Source organism: Enhydra lutris, unplaced genomic scaffold (assembly GCF_002288905.1).
Source record: "Enhydra lutris kenyoni isolate GAN:26980312 unplaced genomic scaffold, ASM228890v2 scaffoldscaffold117, whole genome shotgun sequence".
Lineage (NCBI taxonomy): Eukaryota > Metazoa > Chordata > Mammalia > Carnivora > Mustelidae > Enhydra > Enhydra lutris.
Window position 1 is genome coordinate 241,366 of NW_019154201.1, and position 27,056 is coordinate 268,421.

Consider the following 27,056-nt stretch of genomic DNA (forward strand, 5'->3'; position numbering starts at 1 on the left):
CCCTGGGCACTTGTGTGCTGCACAGAGTAGGACTGCCCTTGTCCCCTTGCTTGCTGTGTGGTGGGCTGGAGACAGTGCAGCTGCTCGGGGCCCGTGGGGAGGCAGCTGGCCGTGCAGGTTGGGCAGCTCAGGGCCCGGGTCTGGGCGCTGAGGAGAGCGTGGCAGGCAGGCCGTCCCCTCCCGGACGGGGCAGCGGGAAGACCCAGGCTCCGTCTCTTGCAGCCTGTGTGCGCCTCGGGGACGGCCAGCTTCTAGAGGCCGCTGCCAGCCCGCCCACCCTCACCCGCTGGCCTGGGGCTCTGCCCCTCGCTGTAGGTGCAGACAGGCTGGGGACGGTCCACATCCAAGACACGGAAGCACAGCGCCCAGCAGAGCCTGTCTACCCTGCAGCGGCCCCGGAGGCTGCGGTTCAGACAGGCAGATAGGAAGAGCTCCCTGTCACCGCCCCTCATGAAAGAGCGGGCCCCGCCTCGTGGGCGCCCCGCCAGGCTCCGCAGGCCCCCAGCCAGGCCCGCGCCCACCCCGCCCCCCACGCTTGGGGTGCTGGCTGCTGGCGGGGAAGGCGGCCTGTGCTGCCAGAAAGCTGGGGAGCCAGGCAGCCAGATGGCCCCTCCGCAAGGCTGCGGTTGGTGTCTAACTGCTTTTTTATTGGAAAAATATGGGGTGAAAAATTGCGTGGGGCTCATTAGGCAGCCTCCTGGGCCTGCAATGGCTGCCGTCTGCCCCAGTGGCCCAGCCAGGTGGCCGCTTGGCTAGTGCTCCTTGCTGCCCGTGGCCGCAGCGCTCCCTCAAGGGACGTCTGTCTGGCCCGCCCATCTGTCAGGGCCTCTGCCAGCTCTAAGCTGCGGCCGGCCAGGAGGGGCCGGGGTCCCCTGGGGCACCAGCACACTCCCAGGGCCAGCCCACAGCCTCTGGGCTTCACTGTGCTCTCTGCTAACTGCAGGCCCGAGGGGTGCCTGTGGCCTGGGGTGAGCCCCTAGAAAGCAGGTGTGGGGCCGCTTGAAATGAGGCGGGCGGCAGTCGCCCCTCCCCTTGGCCGCCCCTGCCCAGTCTGTGCCCTGTGTCTACACTGAACCCAGTCTGGCCCAGGCCCCTCAGTGCCTGACTGAGGGCCTCCCTGCACCTTTGTTTTCTCTCTGAAATGAGGCTCGTGAGGTCCTCCTCCCAGATCCCTGTGACCTGTGAGGAGGGGACACAGTGGACCACACTCCCGGCCCTCTGGCCAGTAACCCTTACGTTGCCGGACCGTGCTTGACCCCTCCTGTGTCAAGGGGGCTGATGCCAGGGCAGCGCCCAGTGTGTGTCCTGGGGGCCTGGGGCCTTGCCCCTCCGGCCGGGCACCCCACCCCTGCAGGAAGTCCTGCTGGCCCTGCAACTCCCTGCTCACAGTGGGCTTCCCCACGGGTCTCTCCTGGACCCACTCCTGGGAACACCTGACCAGAAGTCTGCAGGCGGCCCTCCTGTCCCCTCACCTGACGTCCTGTCTCCGTAGGTCAGGTTCTGTGGGGACAGCGGTGCAGGGAGCTCCATAGAGGAGCACAGAGCAGGCGCAGGGAAAGCCCTGTGGGCGTGTGGGGACAGTACAGCCGGGCAGCCCTCTGAGCCATGCTCTTTGGGGATGCTGAGCCCAAAGTGGGCCTTCCCATGGGTCTGTCTGAGGCAGGGCCCGGGCTCTTTGCACGCCAAGGGCCCAGACAGGCACTGGGTGTAGCCGGTGGTCCCAGCGAGGACCACCAGCTCACCTGGCTCCAGATGACCCTCCAGAGGGGTCTCTGTCCTGCAGCCTGTTCTGAGCAAGGCTCCCCGTGATAGGCCCCCCAGGACTGGAGGCCCCAGGGAGGGCCAGGCTGTGGCAGCCCCGCAGAGGGGGTACAGCCGGCCCCAGGTGCAGGGGCGGGGGTGGGATGAACACCTGCTGTGGCTCCAGACGCTCACGTTTTATAGTTCTGGAGGTCACGAGTCTGAGACAGGTGTCCCGGGGCCCAAACCAAGGTGTCAGCCTCGCTGACTGAGGGAGAGCTCAGTTGCCGACCTTGGCAGCTTCTGGGGCTCTGGGGCCTCTCCTCACAGCGTCTCTGACCCTGACCCTCCTCCTCCCTCTTGTAAGGACCCTTGTGGACACATTGGACCTACCGGGGCCCTCCAGGCTCACTGCCCCCTGGCGAGCTCTGTCTCTATGTCTGTAAATCCCTGGGCCCCTTGGGTGACGGACGTATTCTCAGGTTCTGAGGGTTAGGACATGGATGCCGTGGGGATCGCCGTTCCCCCACCATAGCGGAGGGCTAGTGCCCAGGTCTCAGGCCATGGCACACAGCAGACAGTGCTTTCTAGGACCAGGGGCCCAGAAGAAGCAGGTCAGAGGAGTGGGGTGAGGGAGGCCCGAGTGCTCTGGGCTGCAGGCGACCGCCACTCGCCTCACCGGAGGCTGACTGAGACGAAGCCTGGGGACCGTGGGTTTCCCCTGTGCAGGGATCCCGCAGCTGTAGGGCGCTCAGGCTCCACTGAGCCAGGCCAGCCCCCCACACTCGAGGGCATGTTCCCGTGGCCTTGCCTCCGTGGGTGTACACAGAGCCCCAGCTGTGGCTGTCCGGGGCAGATGGAGATGCTTCCCAGGGACAGGAAGTGGGGGGCTGCTGTATTCAGTAGAAAGCAGAGGTGCTGGGGCCACTTGGCCTGCGTGCCCCTTTCCAGCTCCGTGACACCCCAGAAGATGTCGGGGCTGCCTGTCCCTCCTGTCCACCAGCCTCTGGCCCTTCCAGAACTAGCTGCTCAGGACGTGGGGGTCGGGGTTTGGGGAAGCCCCCATGCCCACCCCTTGAAGGTTGTACCAGGCCTGACTAGGGTGGGGGCTTACAGAGAGACTGCTTTTTTGGTGGGCTGCTCCCCTCTGTGCCCGGAGGGGGTCACAGCCCCTCAGACCCCACCTGCCCGGCTGAGCTCACAGGCCTTGCTGGGCTGGGGACCCCCAGGGCAGGTGGGAGCAGGCGGGCACCCCAGGGTCATTCAGGGCCAGGCATAGGCTGAGCACACGTAAGCCAGCAGATGCAGGGAGAGCCTGAAGACAAGCGGGGTGGGTGGGGCAGGGGTCCTTGCGGGGTCGAGACACTCCACCCTGACGCCCAGGTACCAAGCCTCTCTCCCCACTCCACCAAAACTCGGTGCCTGCACATCCAGCTGGCCCCTTGGAGGTCCCCCCAGCAGGACCTGGGGGACTGTCCCACTCGGTCCCACCCCACCCCTGGAGGGGGAGAGCTGAAGAGCCAGGCCTGCCTGCCACCTCCATTAGAGCACCCACCTTAGGGGCACACACCTTCCCGCCCCACACACGTGTGTTCACGCCCCACAGTGCTGTTATGTGTACACCTCCTCTGTGTGCACACACATCCTTGAGAGAGGAAGAAGAGGCCGGGGAGAGAGAGAGAGGGAGGGCAGGGAGAGAGAATCCCAGACAGGCTCCACACCCACCACAGAGCTGGATGCAGGGCTTGAGCTCACGACCCTGAGACCAGAAATCAGGAGTCACCCACCCAGGCGACCCGAGATCCTCACCACCCAGGCAACCCAAGGTCCTTACCTTTGTCAGCATTGCAGAGACCCTAATCCCAGTATGGTCACATTCTGAGGTTCTAGGGGGCATATCTCCCGGGGCCGCCACTTACCCAGTGTGGCACACTGCCTCGACCTGCTGGTGTCCACCTCCTGGACGTCACGAGCCACATGGCAGCCACGGCCACGGCGCTGAGGACTGCAGGTAGCCCGGGGCCACCTCCCGGGGGGCCAGCGGCCATCCGAGCCCTCTAGCTCAGCTCGGCGTCCTGGAGCCGCTGCTGCCCCGGTGCCGTCCTGGAGCCGCTGCTGCCCCGGCTCACAGCAGGGTTTTCTTGATTCTGTGAAATCCACATCTTGGGCAACATCTGTACTCCCTCCTCACCCTGCTTTGCCCTAAATCTGCATTTCCCAGTCGGCGAGGAGGCCGCGCGGGCTGTTGGAGAGGGGTCTGACTTCACCCTCTGTCAGCTCATGAATGGGCCTTGGGGGTCTTTCTGGCTTCGCTTCCCTCCCAGCACCATGTGCCGGTTAGCAAGGACCCTCCCTGGACCTGCCCCCACGCCCCGGCTTCAGCGGAGCCCGCCAGTCCACCTCCATGGGGACCTTCCGTGCTAGGCCAGGAGAACGGGGGCCGGTTCCGGGCTGGGCAGTGAGGGACGAGAGAGCACTCAGGCCCGACACCCTGGCCCTCTCCTCTCCCCGAGACCCCTGAGACCCCCGGCCACACTGCCTTCCCCCCACAGGGCTCTGTCCTTGGTCTCAGCAGGTGTTCTGGTCCTTCCTCATCTGCAGACTCTGCCTCCACTTACCCCAGAGAGGCAGCCTGGGTAGGGGGGCACCTCCCCCGGTGCTCCTGGGGTGACAGACGGAGCTACCACGTTGAGTGTGTGTCCCCCTGGGAAGCCCCTGTGCTCCCCGGCCACTGCCTGTTTGGCTCCAGAATTTGTACCTTGTCAGTCTTTCATGTCACAGCTGCCGGCCTTTGTAAACAGACAGCTGTGCCCTGGGCTCCCCCAGCTGGAGGGGGATGCAGCGCCTGCGGGCAGCCTTGAGAACCACGTTTGACACAAAGACAGGCTTCCCCTGGGGTCTGGGGCTGCGGTGGGCGGGCCACACGGGCAGTGGGGCTGGGCTGGGGCTGCTCCCCCCCGGAAGACGCGTCTCCAGGCCCCTGCTGCCCGCGCTTGGACTGGCCCAGCAGAAGCACGCGGTCCCACCCCCACTGGCTGTGCCAGGGGTAGGGTCTCCAGCCCGCTGGGGGAGAGTGGGTACAGCCTGGCCACCAGTCAGGCTCTCTCTGGCAGAGGCACAGCAGAACACACCCCTGGGGGGGCCCGGAGGGTGCAGAGCTCGGTTAGTGAGGAGCACCCAACCTGGCGTACATCTGCCCCCGAGAGGGCGGGACCTGCCCAGGGTCATGAAGAAAGGACAGAGCTGGGATTCCACCCGGCCCTGTGTCCACGGTCGTCCCCTCCCCCTGCTCCTTCCCTGCAGGCCCCTCTATGCCTCAGCCTCAAGCCCATGGCGGGTAAGAGTGAGAGCAGGGCCCCACGTAGGCCCCTGGCCAACCTCCCTCTAGAGAGCTCCCAGCTCCTGTCACCACTGCCCCCTGCCACTCTACTGGAACAGCCCCATCTCTTCCACAGGACAGGCCCCGCCACCATGCTCCTGGCTTATCCCAGCAGCTCCCAGCTAGGCCCACTGCTCCCCACCCTCCACCCCAGCCTTATGGTGGGTCAGACAGAGAGGGTCTTCAGGAGTCTCTCTCTTTCCTGCCTAAACCTGGACCCACTTCCTCTTGCTCAACATAAACACCCAAGCTCCCTCGAGGCCCTGCCAGGTTGCTCCTGCCTCAGGACCTTTGCACTGGCAGTTAGCTGTCCAGGAAAAGCTCTTCCCCAGAGTTCCCCTCACCTTGGTCCTGCCCAGAGGCCCCGGGTTGGAAGGGCTTCCCTGCTGCTGCTCGGAGCAGCACACCATGCCCATCCCCATTGCTGTTCCCCCCACCCCATTTGCACTTGTCTCGCCTGTTTCCCCATGTGTTTGTCGGCAGCTCCCACGAGGCCATAAGCACAACCCAGGCCTGCTGATGGGCATTTGTATGCTGATGTGCTGAGAGCAGCCTGCTGTGCCCCACAGGCCCCAAGTTCTGCACTCCATCCCCTTGTTGGAGTCGTGGATACAGACGTGGGGTATTCTTGGGGTTGCTGTGGCCACTGCCACAAACCTGGAGGCCGCAGACAACACAGACTGGTTATATCACAGTCCTGGTTTCCACTGGCTTGACTCAGGGTGGGACCAAGCTGTCCCTCCCGGGGCTCCAAGGGAGAATTGGTTCCTTGCCTCTTCCAGCTCCCAAAGACGCCCACATTCCTAGCACCTGGCCTTTCCGTGTCCAGAGCCAGCAGGGTGGCGTCTTCCATCTCCTTCCACTGGTAATGACCCTGGGATTCCACTGCCCCCTCCCCCAGTCACCTGCCATCACCAGCTCAGCTGGTGAGCAATCTGAATTCCACTCTGCCATGGAGGGTGACCACTCACAGACTCCTGGGATTGGAGCATGACATCGTTCAGGGCTCTTTGGCTGCTGAACAGAGAGAATCAGGTTGGGACACACCACTGCATGGACCCCTTTCCCCTTTGATGCCCGAGGCCTTGGAGCCAGGGCTGTGTGCAGGAGCTCATAGCCCTGTGGGGTGCGGTGTGGCGGGTGAAGGGGCTAGACACTCGCCTGTGAGGCAAAGACTCCTCCCCAGCCCCTGATCTTCCCCAGTAGGTCTGGCCTCTGCTGCCTTCCCTGAGGAAGAGCATGTCCTGGCCGAGCCCATAGAAACCAGTCATACTGCTGGGGTTCAAATCCGAGCTCTGCCGCAGAGCAGCTGCATGGCCCCGGGTGGGTCACTTCTTGTCTCTGCCTCCGCTTTCTCATCAACACAGTGGGGGTGATGGTGTGTCCTCAAAGGACGGAGGCGTGAGGGCCAGACGATTTCAGTTACAGGGCGTACTGTGGCATTCGCAGCAGCTGGCGTCTGCTGTCTGTGGCAGGAGACGGCAGAACTTGGGGGAATGGCGTTCATTTGCCAGGAGAAGTGAGTACAGAGATTTGAAAAATAATTCAAGCAGGACAAAAGGACTTAAGGTCCCCACCGCGAGTGGCACTGTTAGCCGTTTCTTCTGGACCCTTGGAGATTACTGTGTCCTCTGCAAATGTGTCCATTTGTGCATGGGAATCCTGGGGCTGGTCAGCTCGGCTCTCTTGGGATAGCTATGCAGCAGGCTCCCCCAGTGTGGACCCGGCCACTGATTCTCACAGCCTGGAGCAGGTGTTTACAGGTTCTGACCTGGGCTTCTAAGCCAGGGGTCCCTGGACGCCCTCACCAGAGCTCACCTCCTGGTGCCCCCGAGCGTGCGTTCTGCGTGGATTGTCCCACAGCTCGTTTCATGATGGGAAGCTGTACTGCTGGCGTCCTGGGACCCCTGTCTGTACGCTCTGGAATGGAGAGGCCCACCGCTGCCGCTGCGCCCGGGGGCTACGGCTGTGCCTGTTCAGTGTCCGCATGTGCGGGCGTTCGCTAGCGGCGATGGTTCTCCTGGATCTGCAGTGGGCTTCCTCCCGCCGAGCAGCCTGGAGGCTCTGGCGGCCCGTGCCCGGCAGTAGCCGTTTCCGCTTCCAGTGACTGATAGGACCTTTCCCCACTGTGCTTTCCCGTTTCGCAGACGGTGAAACGGAGCCCCCGGGAGGGCGGAGCTTACACCGTACGGACGTACGAGCGCTGTCGCTCTTTCCTCGCTGCTCAGTGGCTCAGTTTCCCCCTCTGTAAACCGGATTTAGGAGCCGTGCATAGCTTGTTGCGAATCGGAGGGGCTCGGGCCCACAAAGCGCTCAGCACAGCGGGTGCTGCGGCCGCTGGCCTCGCGGCGGACAGGGAACGTCCATGCTCGGACCAGCGTGCGGCCCGGCGCGGGTAGATCCGCGCCTCGGGGCTGGATTAGTCGGGCCTGCCCGCGCCCCGCCCCCGCCCCGCCCGCCCGCGCTCTCGCCGCCGCCTGCGCGCCCGCCAGCAGTGCGCCCGCCGCCGCCGCCGCCGCCGCCCTCTCCGGCCCTCGCCGCGCCCGACGGCGCCGGGGGCCCCGCGCACCGCCAGAGCCGCCCAGAGCTCTCCGAGCCGGTGCGCCCGGCATGCGCGTCCCCGGCCCGGGCTCCGGCTAGGCAGGGCGCGCCGGGAGAAGGGCCACCTCGACGGCCGGAGGTGGCGGGGGCCCGCGCTCCGCCGCCCGCGTCCATGCCGCCCGGCCTCGGCCCGAGGACGAGCGGCAGTTGCCTGCAGAGCGCGTCAGACCCGGGGCGCCCGCGCGGTGAGTGCGCGCTGGTGGCACCGGGGAGGGATTCGGGACTTCGGGGACCGGGGACAAGACAGCAACCGTCCCTTCCAGAGGAGCGGGGCTCAGGAGAGGCCCCCGGCGCTCTGCCCACCCCGTCTCTCCCGGGAGACAGGCGCGCGGAGACCCCGTGTCTCCAGCTGCGTCCGCGCGGCCCACGTGGCGGCCGGCGGGCGGGGGTGCATCCCTGCGGAGGGTCCCGGGCCTTGGCGGGGGCACTGGGGGGCCCGCGGCAGAGGCGGGGCCGGGCGTCGTGGGGGACGCGCGCTTTTGTTTGTGCCCCGGCGGGGGCTCGGCCACCGCGGTTCCCGGCGCCCTCCGCGCTCACCTGCCCGGAGTTGGAGTTCTTTGTCTGGGGCGGGGCGCGGCGGGCGGAGGCTGTGCCGCGTGTCTGAGCGGAGGCTACCCCGCGGGTCCGGTCCTCGAAGACAAAGCGCGCCTTGAGCCCCGCCGGCGGCCGGGATTGTGCACCCCAGGGGAGTTAGGTTCCGTCGTGACACACTCCCTACCGGGCGTGCCCTCTCCAACGAGACCGTGAACCTGCAGCTCCGGCCCCTCCCACCTGTGTTTTCTCCCTGAGTGACCCCTTTCTTCCGTTCCCACGCTGGCTCAGTGCCAGGTTTAGAGACGCTGTGGCTGCCTGGGTCACATCCCAGTAGATGGTCTTCGGGAAGTTATTTGCACGGGTCTGGTGACTGCCCTGGTGCTGCCCACCCGCCTTGTTCAGCTGGCCAGCTCCGGACCCCTCCCCCTGGAAGAGAATGAGCAGAGGGACTGTCCTGGGCAACCTCCAGAAGGAGCGCCTCTTCACTTGCCCTGGGAAAGGGGCTGGCACGCGGTCGCCGCCCGGCAGCCGCCTGAAGCAGTGCCTGCCCCGTCTGTTCAGAACCTTACCAGATGGGCATGGCTGCGCCTGGCCAGATGTCCAGGCCTCTCACTGTGGTCCAGGAACCTGCTGGGCCCCTTCCCAGGACCCCTGCAGGGACTCAGATCCCTCAACCTCCCCAGGCAAACTTTAACTTGGGCCCTCTGTGGTACCGGGGGTGGAGGGGACCGCATGGACCTGGGAAAGTGCCTTCCCTCCTGCCTTTGCCAGGGGGGCATCCAGGGTGGGGGGTAGTGGTGAAGACACTTCCCCCCACCCCCTCCACTGTACCCCTTGAATTTCCAAGTGCCTGGGGCGCCACCTCCTGGCCCCTATTCAAGCCCCCGGCTTTGAACTAAACCAGCCCGGCCTTAGGTGAACTTGCCACCCCAATCCCCCAGGCTGGGACCAGGAGAAGCTGTGCTGGACAGAACACAGGAATTTTCTCAGTGCTGCTTCTCGGCGTTCCTTTCTGATACCACCTTGTTCAGATGGGAATGCCTCTGCCAGAACAGGGGGCTTGAATGTGGTTGGGGCTTGGGGACACCACCCCCCACCTGCTTCCCTTTACCAGCCCAGACCCCTCCTGGATGGTGATGGCAGCTGGGGTTTTGAGCTCAGATGGTTTGCTCTGCCTAGAAATAAGGAGCCCTCTGGCAGCGGCTCTGAGCTGGGGACCCCCGAGGATGCTCGCGCAGTTAGCGCTGTCCCTGCGGCACCGAGGGCCTGTCAGCACATCCGATGATGAAGACCTCGGGGGGCTACCTCTTCGGAGGAGGCTGCAGGGCACACAGCTCCTCTCATCTGCAGCAGCGCCCGCGCGTCCAGCCGAGCAAAAAAAGACCTTCACACCAGGCACCAGGGCCCTGGTACGGGGGTGGGGGAGGGGTCAGGGTCAGGAGCCACGTGGGCCTCACGCAGCCTTGCAGGATGGGGGGGGAAAGACTGCAGTTGGGGGCACTGGGAAGACACTGGAGCACTTGAGTCGGGGGTGACCTGTTCGGATGTGGATTTAAGAGAGACTCTGGGCTTCGTGGGGAATTCATCTGTGGGCATGTTAATGAGCCCAGGTAATGCCGATCACAACAGAGCTATCAGGGGCGCCGCCATGTGGTCCTGGGGTCATGGTGAGGGTCCAATCCAGGAAGGACTGGGGTCCCTGGACGGCCCTTGGGGGGGGTGACCCATGCGCCATTAGGCGTGGGGGTGCAGTGGCCATCGCTTCAGGCAGATTCAGGGCTGTGCTGCTGTAGAGCGGACGGGCATGAGCTGTCCTCGTCATGGTCCCAGGGCATCATCACTTTGCAGACAGACCGGGGGCCTGGCTGTGTCTGGAACCGGAGGCTGGGCTGCAGCGCCCCTCCCCCTCCGGGGCTGACAGCCCGCCCCACCCTGCCCCTGCGGACCCCCAGCTCGGGCGTGAGGTGGTGGATTCAGGGGCTCTGACAAGCACTACTCACCATGTAGGATGTACCGGGAAGAACAAACTGGCAAGGAAACGAACTTGGGAGAGAAGAGGTCACGGCTGTGGCGCCCCTGTGTGGGAGTGCAGCGTGTCCCACCCAGCTGGTAGTGAGTGAGGAGGTGACACACAGCCTCCACGGTCTGGCAGGCCAGGCAGGAAGGGCCCCTCCATGCACCAGTGGCCACGCTCCGTCAGACACGGGGGACAGCGGAGTGCAACCCTCTTCCCCACCTGGAGCCTCCCGTGTCTGAGGCCCGCCGTGGGTCTTGCTTACCTGTCAGGGCTCCTTCCCCAGCATCCACCAGTGCTCTGCACTCACTCAGCATGAGGAGCCTCCCTTCTGCAGCCCGGCCCCTGGGGCACTGGGCTGTGGTTTGGTGGCTGCGTTACCTCCCTCTTTTCTTCCCGGTCCTGGCTTTGGGGACATGAGTAGAAAGGACTGACCCCATTCCAGTGTGATTGCGAAGTAGCCCAGCAACAGGCCTGCATCTGTGGCTCTGTTTTTGACATCTCGGGTCGGTCTGACTCGGCAGAGGGAGCAGCTTCCCCTGTTCCTGGCCGCTGGCTCCCATCACACACCGTTCACTTCCCCACCGATGAGCAGCGTCCAGCCTGGGACATGCACAGCCCGGTCTGCCCCTGGGTGGGGAGCGCATCTTGTAACCGACTCCCCTGCCCCGTAACTGCCCCATTCAGTAAGACACTCGTGTTTCAAATGTGTGGCGTGAGGCACCGTGACCAACGTGTAGGACTACATCCGCCCCCACGGTCCGAGAATGCTTTCATCGCCCTGGAAAGCTCCCTCGTGTTTTCTTTCGATTTGGTATTTATTGTGTAAGATCCACATAACAAACTCAGCATCTGGACCGTCTCTGCATGCACGTGAAGAGCCATTAAGCACATTCGCCCTGCTGTGTGGCTGCCACCTCCGGGACTCTTCCCTGGAAAAGCGACGCCGTCCCTGCTGAACCCAGCTCCCCTGCCCCAGCCCCGGTGCCCCATCTCCTCTGAGTCTGTCTCGTCAAATAAGTGGGATCCCCCAGTGTTTGTCCCTCTGCTTCTGGCCTCGTGCTGCACACCATGTCCTCAAGGTCCTTCCAGGTAGCAGGAGTCAGGATTTCCTTCCTCTCTGAGGCCGGGCAGCATGCATTGTCCCGTCTGGACGGTTCTGTTCCTCCTACACCCGCCGATGGACACAGGCCCCTCCCCCTGCCTGCCTGCCGTGAATAGCGCTGCTGGGTCTGCCGGCGCAGATACCGGCTGCAGACTCAGCTTCCAGTCTGGGGGAGCGTGTGCCCAGGAGTGGAATTGCTGTTCCACGTATTTCCACACTGAGCCCTGTGAGGACCCGCGGGACCCCTGCCCACAGCAGCTGCACCTCTTATCTCGCGGCCAGCATTGCTCGAGGGCCCCGGCTCCTCTGTGTCCTTGCCGGTGCCTGCCACTGTTTGGCTTCGGTCGCGGCTGAGTCCTTGCGCTGTTTGCTGTGCGCCTCCTGCCCGCCGCCCCGTGCCAGCCACTGGCCATCTCTCCACCGAGAAGTCCAGCAGTAGGACCTCTGCCCACATGAGAGGCAGTGGTCCCAGGGCCAGGGGACGTGCTGGCTGAAGAACTCATGGTTTCATTTTGGGGTGATGAAAATGTCCTAAGCCTGGCCAAGGTGACAGTTGCTCACAGCTGCAAAGATCCTAAAACCACAGAATCTTACACCTTTGACAGGTGAATTGTGCAGCATATGAGTTCAAGCTCAAGGAAACTGGGTTTTTTTGTTTGTTTATTTGTCAGAGAGAGAGAGAGAGAGCATGCGTACAAGCAGGCAGATAGGCAGAGGCAGAGGGAGAAGCAGCTCCCTGCTGAGCAAGGAGTCCTATGTGGGACTCGATCCCAGGACCCTGGGATCATGACCTGATCTGAAGGCAGCAGCTTAAGCGACTGAGCCACCCAGATGTCCCAGGAAGCTGTTTTTTTAAAAAGTCAATTAGTGGGGCTCCTGGCTGACTCGGTTGGTGGAGCGTAGGACTATTGATTTTGGGGTTGTGAGTTCGAGCCTCACATTGGGTGTAGAGATTACTTAAAAATAAAATCTTGGGGAAAAAATCAACTAGCAAAAAAAAAAAGTCTACTCAGGGCAGTTTCAGGGAGCTCCTTCCTATGAGCTGTGGCAGGGTCCTCCATGCGGGGCCCCTTCCTCACCCTGATATCCCACCATATTGTGTGCATGTGGGCGTCTCCCCAGGAGAGAGGCTGGTGAGGGGGAGGGTCCATGAGGAACCACCTAGAGCAGAACGCTCTGCTGTGGACACTGCATCTCGTTCTAGCCGTGGTCCCCAGACGTGTGATTTGGACCAAACTGTGGAGGGTGCTGTCCTACCACCTGTTCAGTCCCAAGCTCTGCTCCATCTTCCAGCACCGGGCCCAGTGGGGTCCTTGGGTTCCTGGGGCTGGTCCTGCCGAGGTGCCCCTGAGTTCCCAAGTCCCAGCCCCCCACTGGCAGGGTCACACTGAACAGCCACGTCTCTGTTGAGCCTCCTTGATTCCAATGGTGGGTTGAGGGACCTGTGTGCCCACCCGTGTGGCGGCTGTGGGCACAGGAGGACACATTTGCCAGGCTGGGCAGCCCTGGCATGCACAAAACCCGTCCAGACCTATGTCCGGGGGGCAGGGTAAGAGCCAAGTTCACCCCTGAGCCCTTCGTCCCCTCTGGTTTCTGACCCTCCTCTCTGTCTTCCAGGCATCTGTGGGCTCCGAGAAGCTCTTTGCCCCAGCAGCCGATAAAGGTAAGCATGTTCCATGGCCTCACCTCCTAGTCTCTAGGAAAGGATAGGACTCATTCCAGAAACCATCGTGGGAAGGGACAGCAAGCCTTTTGGGGCAAGAGAGTGGGCTCCAGATTGGGCTCAATCATGGGTCGGTTTCTGGATGCAGAGCCTGAGGCAGTGGTTACGTGCTATGATTTTCAGCCCCCACCAAAAGCTACAAGGAAAGAAGTCAGGAGCAAGGTCAGCACTGGAGCAGTGGTTCCCAAAGTGCGGTTCTTGCCCCTTCACTGGGACTGGTAGCAAGGCATGGTCCCAGACCCTCCCCAGGCTCATGGGGTCAGGCGCTCTGGGGACAACTGGCAGCCTGTGGTTTGGCACCTGCTACACCCACGGTGTAGGCTGGCTGCCGCGGCCACCACTACACACATGGCTAATGTTGCCGTGAAAGGACTAGATCCCTGCACAGCAGCCCCACCCCCTGGCCCATGGCCCCCACATGGGTGGGGTGGCACAGGCACAGAGTGCCAGAAAGCTCTCTTAGCCAGCACTGCTCTAGAGGGTGAGTTTCCCAGCATCCAACCTGCCTACCAGGGTCCCTGGACCCAGCACAGAGAAGGGGCCCTTTCGCTTGGAAGGCTCCATCCAGATGGGACTGGACGCAACAGGCTTTGCAGCACAGAAACGTGGAGGCCCACAGTGGCTTGGGAACAGGGCATGGTCTCCCCATGATTCAGGTGGGGATGCCTCATCCTCAGATCAAAGCATTTCAGCAAAGCATGCACATACCCAACAGAATCAGGGTAGGGGAGACCAGACAGGTCCTGGGAGGGAGGCACACTCTGCCGGCATTGACCCAGAGTGGAACACAGAACTAGGGTGTTTTCAACCAATAATCACAAACTGGGCAGCTAAAAATGGACGGACACTTACCCTCAACAGTCCGGAGAACAGAAGTCTGAGCTGAAGGTGTGGGCAAGGCCACACTCCAAAAACTCCTGGGGAGGTTCCTTCCTTCCTCTTCCACTCCTGGACTCAGCCATGTCCCTCCTACCTCCCCTGGCCTTTTGCCTTAGAAGGATGCCTGTCCCTGGGTTTAGGGCCCACCCTGTTCCAGACTGGTGTCATCTCAAAATTCTTAGCTTGATGACATCTGCAAAGACCCTTTTTCCAAATTAGGTGACATTCACAGGTGCTAGGGATTATGGTTCAGACATGGCTTCTTGGCACAGTTCAGCCCACTGCCCGGTCCACTCACGTGTGCAGGCAGAGCTCAGGAAACCAGTCAGGGCTCTGCAGTGCCCAGGGAGGGTCACAGCAGGGGTGATCACTGGTAGTGCTCCTGCTTCCCCAGGGAGGGGAGACGCTGCAGGTGGGCTGGGGCACTGGTGGAACCCAGCTCTGCCCAGCCTATACCTGCCTTTTCCTGTTCTTGGGGCTGCGCTTCCTTCGAGAGGGGCTGGCACAAAGATGGAAGAGAGGCAGGAAGGAGGTCGGAGTGCCAGGCCAGCTCCCCTTGGCAGCTGTGAGCAAGTGGGTAGAGACGGTGCTGTGATCCGTCAGTCCCCGTTCTCGTGGTGGTGCAGCGGCCTCCTCACTAGCTCCGTCCCTGAGCAAACAGATGTAGGCTGGTGGCTGCAGTGGGAAATGTCACCCTAGAGGAGGCAGAAGGAGCCATTTCCTGCTGCCACCTGTTTCTGCCAGGGGAGGAGACTTCCCAGAGGTTCAGCGGAGTCCTCTGGGTCTCACCGGCCCCGTCCCACAGCCATGCAGCTGCAGGCTTTTCGCTCCACTCAGCATGGCAAGTGCCAGCATGCGCCCCAGGAGGAAGTGAAATCCGCCAGCAGCCCAAACAGGGTGACCGCAGTCAGGAACCTGGATTCCCACTCCTGGGAAACTCCAAACAAAGCTTCCTCCAGCCTGGACATGCGCCTGCTGCCCAGACCCTGCTTGGACAGGAGGGTTTGGGATGAGTAGGCGGAAGGTCAGAGAGTGGGCACACAGCACTCCAAGGGGATCAGTGTCCGCTGGATCTGCCTGGACAGTGGGTGTTGGGGGGGTACAATGACGACTGGGATGTTGTCGGGGTGGGGGAGCAGCAACTTCCTCCCACCACCTCCCAGCGAGGCCAGTCCTCTGGAGAGTCTCCCCCGCCAGGTCATGGGCCCAAAGACGGCTCAGGCCGTGGGTCACCTGGGTGGCTTCAGAAGGAAAGCAGGCCACCAGCACACGTGTTGCTCCGTGGCAAAGGCGACAGGTGAAGGTGTGGCCAAGGCGGGATGCAGTGGCTGGAAGGGCGTGTCCACGCAGGCCACGGGTTTGGAGCCACTGCCCTGCTAGGGCGGAGTCCGCTGCACTTGGCCTCTCTCCCAGAAAGTGGAATCGCTGCAGGCTCTCTGGGCTCCAGCGCTGGCCCCTGTGGACTGGGCGGTGGGGGGAGGGGGGCCTCAGTCCTGGCCTCGACCTCGCTGCTACTGTCCCTGAGTCAGACCCAGCTCACTCCGGCCCTCTCTCCGCAGGCCCCACGCTGGGCGAGGAGGCTGAGGCCAAGGCCGGGGCGCCGCCCAAAGTCTCGGGCCTGGAGCGCAGCCGCGAGCTGAGCGCCGAGCCGCCCTTCCTGCCCACCGTGCGCAGCCCCGCGCCCTCTGCCGGCCCCGCGCCAGGCGCCCCGGACAGCCCGCCGGTCAAGAAGGAAGCCCCCGCCCTGCCCTGCCTCACCCCGCAGCCGCCGCCCGCGCCCCCGCAGCCCCGCGCCCCGCTCCCGACGCACGTGCCTCTGCCCCTGGGCGCCTTCGCCGGCCACGGCCAGGCTGCGCACAACGGCCTGCACAGCCTCAGGTGGGAGGGGAGGGGCGGGGCCTGCGAGCGGCGGGGGCGGGGCCGCGCGGACGCCCCGCCCCCGGGCGCTGAACCCCGCTCCCCGCAGCAGGAGCAGCAGCGCCAGCAGCAGCGCCAGCCTCGGGCTCGCGAAGCACGCGTCCCTGTCGCCTCTCGGGCCGGGCCCCCACCTGTCTACCTCACACTTGGCGCTCCGCTCGCAGGCCCAGCACCAGCACCACGCGGCGGCCATGTTCGCTGCCCCCCCGACACTGCCCCCGCCCCCGGCGCTGCCGGCCAACAGCCTGGTCCTCCCAGGACACCCTGCCGGTAGGTACTGGCTGGGGCTGGGGTCACTGTCCCTCCACTCTGTGGTCCTCCCCTCTGGGCAGGTGGGAGGGACGTGGTCTACCCGGGGAAGGGGTGCGGGCACCTGAGGCAAAGCCTCCCCTACCTGCTCCCAGACCCCAGGGACTGATGGCACCCCCGCAGGCTTCCTTTCCCAGGCGGGAGGTCCCACTGCCAGGTGCAGAGGAGGCTCCCTGCCTCCGCCTGGGGTGTGCACGTGTGTGCTGGCGCATGGGTGCCTGTATGTGCCCACGGAAACGCAGACGTATTCCCTGCTCTTTCCTGAGCCCTTGCCAGGCCTCGTCAAGGGGAGGGGACCTGGAGCGTCTCCGTTGCCGTGCCGACAAAGGCTTTCAGGGCCTGCTGTGACCCTTGCAGCCTCTCACCCCTAGTGTGTCTGGGAGGAGGGCCCCAGGCCCTTTGCGGGGGCGTGCAGAGCCGAGTCCTGGAGCAGGGGTTTCGGGCGAACGGCAGCAGCCTGGCTTCCCCCTCCCTGCTTGGCTCTGGCCGGTGCCCCTTCAAGGCCAAGTGTGGGGTCATCGAAGATTTCTCCCAGGGGTCTTGTCTCCACGCTCTCTGTAAAATCCTGAGCAGCCCAACGCAGGTGCGGGCAGCCCTGTGCCCTGGGATGGGACCAGGTCGCTGGGCTGGGGGGACAGGGGGCACCGGGGGCTCACGGTGTTCTCTCTTGCCTTTAGATGCCAGCCTGTTGATCTCATTCAGCCAGCCAATCATGTATTGCCAGCCTCATTCGGGGATTCTGATTGGTACTTGGTCACAGGCTCCTCTCTTACCTCCACCCTGGGGCCCGCACCTAGCGAGCGGCCACCACGGCTTGGCCTGCCGAAACCAGTGCCAGGTGACTATCCGCCTCGCCCCGCCCGGAGCCCACGGCCGACGTGCCTCTCCGTCTCTCTCTCTTTTTCTCTTGTAGATCACGAGCTGCTCAGGCAAGAGCTGAACGCGCGTTTTCTGGTCCAGAGCGCTGAGCGGCCCGGCGCTCCCCTGGGCCCGGGGGCTCTGCTGCGGGCGGAGTTCCACCAGCACCAACACACACACCAGCACACACACCAGCACCAACACACATTTGCCCCCTTCCCTGCGGGGCTGCCCCCGACGCCGCTCCTGCCACCCGCCGCACCCCCGCCGGTGCGTAGGCCCCCCATGTGGGCGGGCGGGCGGGCGGGACACACAGCAGGCACACGCAGACGCTCTCCGCACGCACGCCGGCCAACGCCGTCCCTTTCTGTCCGTCTGTCCATCTGGCCCCTCCTTCTGGTCCTTCTGTGGGTCCCGTCGTGAGGTTCTCTGTCCTGGGCTTGGGCGGGTGCCCCACGTCTGCTCACGGATGACACGGCCTTGGGGCCAATCTTAGCCACACAGGATTTTCAGCATCTCGGTCGGCAACAGGACAGTGGTCTGGAGACTGAGACAGGACTGAGGGGCCAGGAAGCCAGGAACCCCTCCCATGGGCCCTAGGTCGTGGGCCCCCATCTCCTGAGCCATCTACCGTGTGGGGCGGAGTCTATCACCAGGGCTTTGCTCTGTGAAGGGCCAGGCTGCTGGGGGCCTGGGTACATGTGACCGCTGACCATCAGCCCTGGGCTCCATGCCCCCTGTGATGACAGCAGCATTCCCTCCCAGGCATCAGCCAGGACACTTGGATGACACAGATGGGCCCCTTTGCACTGCCCACCGTGGGACCATTAGAACAGGGAGGGGACCCACCCAGTCTGTGAGCTGGGCCCCAAGAGGCCAGTTCAGGGCATTGGGCCAGTGTCCTCAGGGACCCCAGGGGTCAGCTGGCTGCAGGCCAGCAGCCACAGGAAGCAGGACAGCTTTCCGGACCTCTGCCTGGCCCAACAGGGGTGCGGGTGCTGGGCCCAGTGGAGGGTGTGGGACGGCTCGGGGAGGCCTCACTCTCTGCTTTTTTCCTTTCCAGTTTGATAAGTACGCACCCAAGCTGGACAGCCCCTACTTCCGACATTCCAGCGTGAGTGTCCCTCTGCGGTCAGTGGGCTAGAGGTCACGGTTAAAAGGTGGGGCCGCGCCTGCCCAGAGGCCTTGTCAGGTTCCCTTCCCCATAGCGCAGGGGCCAGGCCCAGCGCCCACACCCGGGGTGTCCCTGCTCCCAGCTGGGGCCCTGGAACGTCCCCCTCTTTTTTTTGCAGTTTTTCCCGTCCTTCTCTTCTGCCGTCCCCGGACTGCCCACCCTGCTCCCACACCCAGGCCCCTTTGGGTCCCTACAGGGTGCTTTTCAGCCCAAGGTACCAGCTGCGCCTGGGGTGGGACGGGGTTCAGGGCACATGGGAGCCCCGCTGTGCAGTTGTGTGTGTTGTGGTCCTGGTGTTGGTGCAAGGCAGCCATCCCGGGGGGATGTGGCTGTGCAGCCCCGCGGCCGGAGGGGGCTGGGGGCTCCCATACTCCCTGAGGGGCCTCAGCTGGACCCCCAGACTAGGTGGCCGGGGTTGGGGGGACACCAGGGAGCAACAGTAGTCAGGTTTCGTGTGTCCTTGTTCCTCAGCTGGGCGTGCTGGAGGCTGGCATGGGGGGCATCGGGGCAGAGGGGAGGTCTTTGTGGGGTGGTCAGTGTGGAGCCATCCGTGTCACAGGAGGCCCCAGAGAGGAATGGGCTTCTTCCTCTCATCCCCCCCAGAGCAGGGCTGCCTCAGCCCCCTAACCTGGGCCTGTCCTCATCCACAGCGCCTTCCCCCCATTGCCGAAATCCTTGGGCAAAGGGTGTGGGAAGCCAGGCCCCCGCGGGTGGCAGGGTGCAGGGCCTCCTGGGGTCCTCGGTCTAGTCCCAGGCTCTGCAGCTCTGTCATATCCTGTTCTCTCCCTTCAGACTTCAAACCCAATCGAGGTAACGGGCCGGGCCAGTGCTGTTCACACCCTCCTCCAGAAAGCCCCTGGGGTAGGTGGCCTTCCTGCCCACCCTTCCCTCCCTGGGGTCACCCAGCCAGCCCAGTCCCCCTCGTGGAGGGTGGTGGCAGCAGCAGGGCCACCCGCAGAGCCGGGACCTCACCCTTCCCTCTCCATCGCTGACAGGTGTCCGACCCCTACCGGACCGCAGTCAGGGTGAGTGTGTGGCACACACCCGCACATGTGTGCCTGTGTCCTTGGGAGGGAGGCTCGTGGCTGGGGAGGATGGCGGGGGCCTCAGGGATGGCCCCAGGGGTGCCCGGGACAGCAGGAACCCGGGGAGGCAGCAGGAAGAGGCCCCCCGTGAAGCTGAGTGTGTGGCCCGCCCTGTCACAGAAACCTGGGAGGTGGTGTGCGGTGCACGTGCAGATCGCCTGGCAGATCTACCACCATCAGCAGAAGGTCAAGGTGAGCCCGTCCTGCGTCCTGCCAGCTGGCAGGCGTCTCCACGTGCTGCTTGTGTTGGCACATGGGACAGGGCTAGGGAGGAGTCCAGAGGGTGGGGGGTTGCCCAGGAGGCCCCCAGGCAGGGGTTTGGGAGGAGCTGACTCTGTTTTGGTCCCGCCAACATCATTTGAGGCGTCCACGTGACCTTTCCTGCGAGCATTTAGTGAGCACCTGTGGCGTGTGTCTGGGAGGGGCAGGTGGCCCAGGTGGGCCCCCAGGCAATAACCCAGACAACACGGGGAAGAGGCAGCCACAGGCACTCTGGGGACACACTGTGGGCTGGGGATGCCAGGGAAGGGCAGGCAGAGGCAGGAGAGGCCCTTACCCACACCAGAACAGGGGCAGCCGGGGCCCCAGCCCCCAACCCCCATCCCCAAAGGGTCCTGACCCCTCTGTTGTCATCTCGGGTCACACGCACCTCCGTGCATGGCTTTCAGCAGTCATCACGCCAACATGTACTATGAGAGGTCCACAGGGTCCTAGGATAAAACACCGTGTGTTTCACTCTGAGAATGTTTGAATGTTCGGCTATAGCCCTGGGGGCGGCCCCCACGTGCGCCAGAGCACCCCAGTGCGAGGACAGGGCGCCCCGGAGGGCCTGCGCACCCCATCAGCCTCGTACGGTCGTCACAGCGGAGCCACAGGATGTTTGTTTTATGGAATAAACTTAAATGCTAATAGTGAGGCCAGATTCAGTCGCCGGAAGCTTGAAGCATGTTCAAAACGACCGTACCTGAATTGGGTTTGTCAGTCCCGTTCTGCGAAATTGTAGCACAGGGAAACTGTTACCGACGGAAGCGTGGTGTGTGTCTGCACTGAGGCGCTCTGGTGTAGATGCGCGGCTCTCATAGGCCGCAGGAGGTGAGAGCCGCCCCCTCTGCGCGTCACACGTTGTCCTGACAGCACCGGGCTCTCCTGGGTCAGGACGAGGGTCTGGTTCCGCCCCAGCAGGAAGGAGGACATCACACGCTGGCGGCCGGTGGCGGGCAGGACGGGCGGGCCCTGCACATGCTCCGTCCCTCTTAGCAGGTGCAGCTGGACCCCCACAAGCTGGAGGTGGGCGCCAAGCTGGACTTGTCCGGGAGACCCCCAGCCCCAGGCATGTTCACCGGATTCCACTACCCGCAGGACCTGGCCCGGCCCCTCTTCTCCGGCTCGGGTAAGGCACTCTGTCCAGAGCACAAGGAAGGGGGAGGTCCTGCCTGTTCCCTGGGCTGGTGCTCCGACAGGACAGTTCCAGACACATCCGCGGGTTTGTTTCTCCCACGATGCTGCTGGGTCAGTCCCAGCACCCGCCATCTCGGTGCCAGCACGTGTGATGCCCCCCACCCTGGGCTCCCCCTCCACCCCCAAGCTCCCGCCTCTGCTGTCTCCCTGCCCAACCCAAGGTAGGGCAGGAGTCCTCCCCTGGGTCTGGCCTGCCCCTCCTCCACTCTAGCCTCCCTCCCGGGACTCCCGGGAAGGGTTTTGGCACAGCTCCCCAAGAATCCACACGTCTTTCCGGCACCATCTTGTGCTGGGTCTCTGGGACCACCGCCAGGTTCAGGGATCACGGGGAGCCCTTCTAGGACTCAGCATAGGTTACCCGCAGGGCTAAGCTGCATCCCAGGGAAGGGACATAGCAGAATGGGAGAAAGGGAAAGTCTAGCGGCAGGAGATCAGCTGGAAGCCAGGTGCAGGACGGCTGAGGGCTGGCCTGGGGAGGCCCAGGACGCACCCCATTTCCTCGGCAAGGAACTGAGACAACCCACGCCATGTGCTGTGCTGCTGGGACACTCGCAGACCCAGCACGTGGGTTCCGGCTGGGGGCGGTCACATGGCTCCTGTCTGTGCACACACCCAAACCAGACTCCCAGAAGGAGAGCAGGCGCCCCGCACGACCCGGTGTCTGTGCAAGGGAGCAAGGCCACAAGACACTGCTGTGCAAGGAGCTGAGAGCCTGAGCCCTGAGTTCGCAGCTTCGCCTGCAGGTGCTCCCGAGGCCAGCCGCCCGGGCCTGCGGCGTGAGCAGCAACCCCATCTCTGGAGGGGCCCAATCCTTCCCTTCCCAGCTGTCAGGACCAGGTGTCACCCTCTCAGTCCTCCCTGACCGCCCTCCTTCATGTGCACACACGCTCTCCTCCCCCTGCAGCCCCCTTCGACCTGGCCGTGCACCCAGTAAGGGTGGGCCCTGTTAGCGGGCTGGCGTGCTGCGTGTGGACAAGACCACGCAGGCTGGCCTCAAACAGCGTGACTTGGCCAGTCCCTGGCTTCAGCTCCTCGTTGGCCTCTGGATGGGGGTGTCCCTCAGAACGCAGAGGTCCCCCCCAATCTGGGTTTCAGTCCGTGGAGTCGGCAGGACGTGTTTTCGCTGTGGGGCCCAGGGAGCTGTGGCTTCCTCTGCTGTGTGGAGCCTGGAATCCCCGCCCTGCGGTGCCATCCACCCACCTGGACCAGGCCCCGCAGTCACGGACACAAGTGGCCTGCCCTGTCTGCTGGGCATCTCGTCCCTCGTCAGGGCTCAGCCCTGCTCTGGCGTGGCTGTTTCTCCCCACGTCTGCGCCGCTGCCCTTCCCGATTCCTCGAGCCGGAAGCCTGCCTGTCGGCTCACTCTTGCATGTGCTCTTAAAGCAGTGTGGCCCCCTTGCACACGTGGGACACGTTTCCATTAGCGCCAGGCCAAGCTAGTTCTTCCGAAGTTTCCATTTGATGACTTTGGCCTGTGAATCCTTTGGGAGAGTGGCTGGTTGTGTGCTGGGGAGCCCGAGGAGATGGGAAACCGCGTGGGAGCGGCAGTGGGGCTGGCTGCGGAGGCCCAGTACAAGCATAAACTCTCCACTGCGGTGTCCCCCAAGCCGGGGACATTGGCGAGATGGACGTGGCCACGTCACTGGTCTGCACTGGGAATCCTCCCTCTGCAGTGGCCGGCGTGTGTGGCCACCGGGCCGGACCCCGACCCCACAGCCCCTGCTCAGGGCCCAACTCGGCCACCCTGGGGGTGCCATCGGGCCAGGCTCCAGCCCAGCCAGGGCCAGACTGTGTGATGACACCTGTGGGCTGTGGCTGGGGGACGCTGTGGGAGGAGACGCACTCTCTTCAGCAACCCTTCAGTCACCAAGATCGCTTCTTAGCTTCCAGCTGGAAGTTCCGGGGCCAGCATGTTTGGTGCAGCCTCAAGGGGCTGCCTTTACACCTTGTTCTCTGGGGACCCCAGTGCCTTCATCCCTCCCTTCTCCCTCGTGAGCTTCCGGCAGGAGATGTAGACAGGCCCCTGGAGGAAGCTGGGGTGTCCCCGCTCTAGGAATGACCCACAAACAGGAGGCCCCAGGTCTATCAGGCTCCCGTCAACCTGCTCTCATAGGTGCTGCCCATCCCACTGCCAACCCGTTCGGACCGTCTGCCCATCCCAGCAGCTTCCTGACCACCGGTCACCTGACAGGTAGGTGCCCTCCGGTTTCTGAAGTCTGACTGGGAGAGGATGCAGACGAGCGGGGAGGGGACCCTGAAAAATAGAACAGCCCTCAGACTGTGTAGGCAAAGAACCCTAAGCCCCGGTTGTCCCCACAGACCCTTTCAGCAGGCCAGGGACCTTCGGGGGCCTGGGGAGCCTGGGCAGCAGCGCCTTCGGAGGCCTGGGGAGCCACACGTTGAGTGAGTGACCGCCAAGCGTGCCCTCCGCTCCCCCGCCGGCGCGCATGGGCTCCTGGTGCGGGTTTGGGCTACACCCTGACCCTGGGCTGGCTGTCACCCTCCGCCCACCTCCCTGGGATGCAGGGATGGTGTGCTTCTCCCCAGCAGCCCTGCGGTTCCACGGGGCGCCCTCACTCGGGGTGAGGATGCTGTCCTGGCCTCACATTCCCACCCTTCTCTAGCTCAGGGCAGCGGCGTCTTCGCCCCCAAGGAGAGCTCCGCACTGCATGGCCTGCCCAGCCCCCACGAGGCCTGGAACCGACTGCACCGAGGGCCGCCCTCCTTTCCCACACCACCCCCGTGGCCCAAGCCTGTGGACCCTGGTCGGGTCTCAGCCCTGACCAATCACGACCGAGAGCCGGACAAGGGCAGGGAGGAGCGGTGAGTGGCACCGGCCTCAGCTCTGTGTGGAGATCCCCCTTGCCGTACCCTCGGGGCTGGGGAAGGCCAGTAGAGAGAGGGCCCCATGGAGAACCCCAGGATTGGGGCAGGGGCCACGGAGAGGGCGGATCCAGCCCTGGAGGTGGCCACAGGAAAGGTCCACTCAGCTTGGTGACCCCAGCGGGGCCTCTGCAGGGAGCCATCTGCATCTTCAAGGTGGGGTCTGGCTCTGGGAGGGGCACCTGTGGGAGAGTCCCCTGGCTGGGAGGACGGGGCTGAGGCTGGCTGCCCCTGGGCAGCAGCACCAGGTTGGCGGAGCAGGTGGGAGTCCTGTTCCAGAGTCAGCAGCAGAGTCTGGAGCCTAAGGTGGTTCCTTTGTGGCCGGCCGATGGAGTGGACAGGAGCAGGAGGCTCCCCGCCTCGCTCCTCCTCCTGTTGGGGATCCCCAGCCAAGGCCCTGGGGGCCATGCCCTCTTCCTTGCACCGGACTCGGGGCAAACGGCTCAGAGGCATACTGCGGGGGGGGCCTCCCCGGCATGAACTTGCCTCCATCCTGCCTCAGGGGCTTAGTGGCTTGGGTCTGGGGAGACTCTGGGGTCCTGCTGCAAAGCTGGCTTCCAAGTTTATCAAAGGAAAAAAAGACATGGGGTGTTGTGGGCCCTGTGAGGATGTGGGCTTGTACCCCTGTGTTGACAGGATGCTTACGGGACCCCCTCAAACATCCCAAGGATCTGGAGGTCATAGAGGGGGAGCTTGGTAGCAGCACCCTGTTACATGAAGTCCCTCTTGACCCTGGGCTGAGTGAAGGTGTCTGTCTTGTCGCTCCCAGGGACCTCCTGGAGAAGACACGCATGCTGAGCCGGGCCTCGCCCGCAGCCCCTCTGGGCCCCCCAGTCAGCAGCTTCCTGCTCCGTGGCCAGAGTGAACCGGGCCGGCCTGGGGGCCCTGCCGAGCGCGAGGCCGAGCCCCGCGTCAAGGAGAGCCGCTCTCCTGCCAAGGAGGACGGCGCCAAGCTGGCCGCCCGCCCGCCATCTCCCTACAGCAAGGCGGCCCTGGGCGACAGCCTACGCCTAGCAGGCCTCCTGGGCCGAGAGCCGGGGAAGCCGCCGGAGGCGCCCGCCGAGCGGCCCCAGGGTGACGTCAAGGTCAAGGAGGAGCGCAGGGAAGACAGTGATGCTCTCGAGCCCCCAGGGGCCGGCCTCCACCCAGCGCCCGAGCGTCCACGCGCGCCCCCTGCGCCCCTGCAGCTCGGGCCCAGCCCGGTGACCCGCGAGCGCCTGGGCTTCACGTGGGAGCCCCTGCGCGACGCCTACCGCGGCCTGGAGCTGCCCCGGCGCGCCCTGCCCGCCTCCGCCCCCGCCCCGGGCCCCGCCACCTTCTTTGAGCCCCCCGAGCGCCCCTACCGCGACCGCGAGCCCCACGACTACAGCCCAGAGCGCCTGCGGGAGGCGCGCCGCGAGGAGCTGGAGCGCGCACGGGCCGCACACCTGGGTTCCGCCGTGCACCTGCCCCCCGCCGCCGCGCACCTGGACAGCGCTGCGCTCCTGCCCGCGCTGGGCTCCCTGCACTACCCGCGCCTCGGGCCCGCGGCCGCCGCGCTGCACAACGGGCTCCTGGCGCGGACCCCGCCCGCCGCCGCCGCTGCGCTGGGCGCGCCGCCCCCACTGGTGGCCGCGGGCGGGCCCCCCACGCCCCCCGGGCCGCCGCCGCGCAGCAGGACTACGCCGCTCGGGGGCCACGGGCCCGAGGCGCGTGACTATTCCCCATCCCGCAACCCCCAGGAGGTGGAGGCACGGTAGTCCCCGCGGGCCCCCGCGCCCCGTGTACAGAGACCCTTCCACAAATGCACTGCTGTAAACTTTTTTACGCGGACGTTTCTAGAACCTAAGCACAGCGCCGTCAGCCCTGGGGTGACACTTGCTTAACACCCGAAGTCTGCACAGTCTTTGCTGGGGGTGATCTTTTGTTTTCCGAGCTTGGAATTAGGCTACTGGAGAATTCACGTTTGTACATCTTTTCCCACAGGTGAGAAGCGTTTTTAATAGATTTGTATTTTTTTCAATTTTGTGCTCTTTAGACATTTAAAAAGAAACAAAAAAGAAACTTTGCTTTTCTATCTTCAGTTCAGATTTGCAATGTAAAGGCCTCAGATCCCGCTCTAGAACCCCAGGATCTTTTGTCTTATTTATGGAGAAAAAAAAAACGGTCATTTTGTCCAGCGCACTGTGAGGCCCCCACTCAGGGCCCGCCTGGCCCTCCCTTGGTACTTGGAACCGAAGTTACAGATATATATTAAAATCATAATAATACTGTACAAAACTCTTTTTGCCTTATGCAGAAGCATAAGAAGATTTCTTTTTTGGTTTGTTTTTAAAAAAAAAACAAATGAAATATGTAAATAGTCTGTTAATATGAATATATGACGTTATTAAATTCTTAACCTAGGTAGACTTTATAAAAGGCAGTTTCTAGAAACCTCTCTGGCTCGTGGTGTAACCTGGCCGCAAGCCCACTCGCTGTCGCTGCACGCGCTCAGAAGCTTCACTGTTGCAGATCTTCAACTATGCAAGCGCTCCGGGGTGGGGCGGGGCGGCCGGCCGGGGGCGTCCCTTCCCGCGGGCCGGGTGAGCCGGGCCCAGCCCTCCTCGGACCCGCGGCTCTGGCCGCAAGGACAGTTCTGTGGACCCCCGTGCCCGTTGCGTTCTCAGACTCCGTAGCAGAGTTTTAGGAGTGGAGAGTCTGGAGGTTCACTGCAAACAGGAATAGTAGCTTCTGTCCACTCTCTCTGCGCGCAGGCCGTCAGCAGATGTCCCTGCGCGCGCCCCTCCACCCGTGGAGGCCTTGGCATGATCTCCTTTTGGTTTCGGTTTTGCTTTCATAACCACCCGAGCATCCCCTTGTCCCGTCCTCCACGTCCCTCTCTGTTCCCTGGCATCCGCGCCCGTGTCCGCTACGCTCTCGGGCCTCGTTGGTCGGACCGCCTGCGGCCATCTGCTCTGTTCTGTATTTTCGACCCGTGTGTCCCTTGTGGACTCTGGTGGTTTTAAACACTGAGTTCTCGTGTCAATCAATGAAGATAAATACAGCCTTGATTTTGGATCACAAGGTGGTCGGGTGTTCTGTGTGACGTGACAGAAGGTGGGGTTCTCCATCTCCTGCAGGACAGCCGTGGCGCAGCCGCAGCTGGGCGGTCGGTACCCCCCCACCCCCCGCCCCGGTTGAGGAGCAGAGCACCTTCGCGGGTCATCCTCGCACCTCCCGCTCCGCCTGGGCCGGCGCCCCAGGGCTGTCCCTGCTGCTGGAATGCCCTCTCGCCCTTTGCCTGCCGCCCCCACCTTGGGCTCCCGTCGGGCTGCCGAGCCTTGTCCTCTCTGTGCTGGATGGAGGCTCACATCCGTGCAGGGCCGGTTGCCCACCACCGCCCGCCGCTGCTCTGGCCTCACACACAGCCGGGTGA

General features: G+C 64.0%; 1 protein-coding gene across 7 annotated transcripts in view; it reads left to right on the forward strand.

The window, feature by feature from the left end:
- LOC111139763 (fibrosin like 1) overlaps positions 1-26,701 on the forward strand; it is an 89,316-nt gene extending 62,615 nt beyond the window's left edge. For 2 of the 7 annotated variants that reach the window (XM_022492128.1, XM_022492127.1), the window contains exons 6-20: positions 12,991-13,036; positions 15,535-15,853; positions 15,942-16,162; positions 16,879-16,947; positions 17,115-17,329; positions 18,123-18,173; positions 18,352-18,447; positions 19,026-19,094; positions 19,229-19,258; positions 19,439-19,510; positions 20,576-20,708; positions 22,890-22,967; positions 23,096-23,179; positions 23,401-23,599; positions 24,429-26,701. In XM_022492128.1, coding sequence (XP_022347836.1) covers positions 12,991-13,036; positions 15,535-15,853; positions 15,942-16,162; positions 16,879-16,947; positions 17,115-17,329; positions 18,123-18,173; positions 18,352-18,447; positions 19,026-19,094; positions 19,229-19,258; positions 19,439-19,510; positions 20,576-20,708; positions 22,890-22,967; positions 23,096-23,179; positions 23,401-23,599; positions 24,429-25,398 — 2,652 coding nt within the window. In that variant the 3' untranslated portion in view covers positions 25,399-26,701. Of the gene's footprint in view, positions 1-12,990; positions 13,037-15,534; positions 15,854-15,941; positions 16,163-16,878; positions 17,040-17,114; positions 17,330-18,122; positions 18,180-18,351; positions 18,448-19,025; positions 19,095-19,228; positions 19,511-20,575; positions 20,709-22,889; positions 22,968-23,095; positions 23,180-23,400; positions 23,600-24,401 lie in introns of all 7 variants that reach the window. The other 5 variants (XM_022492129.1, XM_022492130.1, XM_022492133.1 and 2 more) reach the window with 5 other exon arrangements.
- The last annotated feature ends 355 nt before the right edge of the window (positions 26,702-27,056 follow it).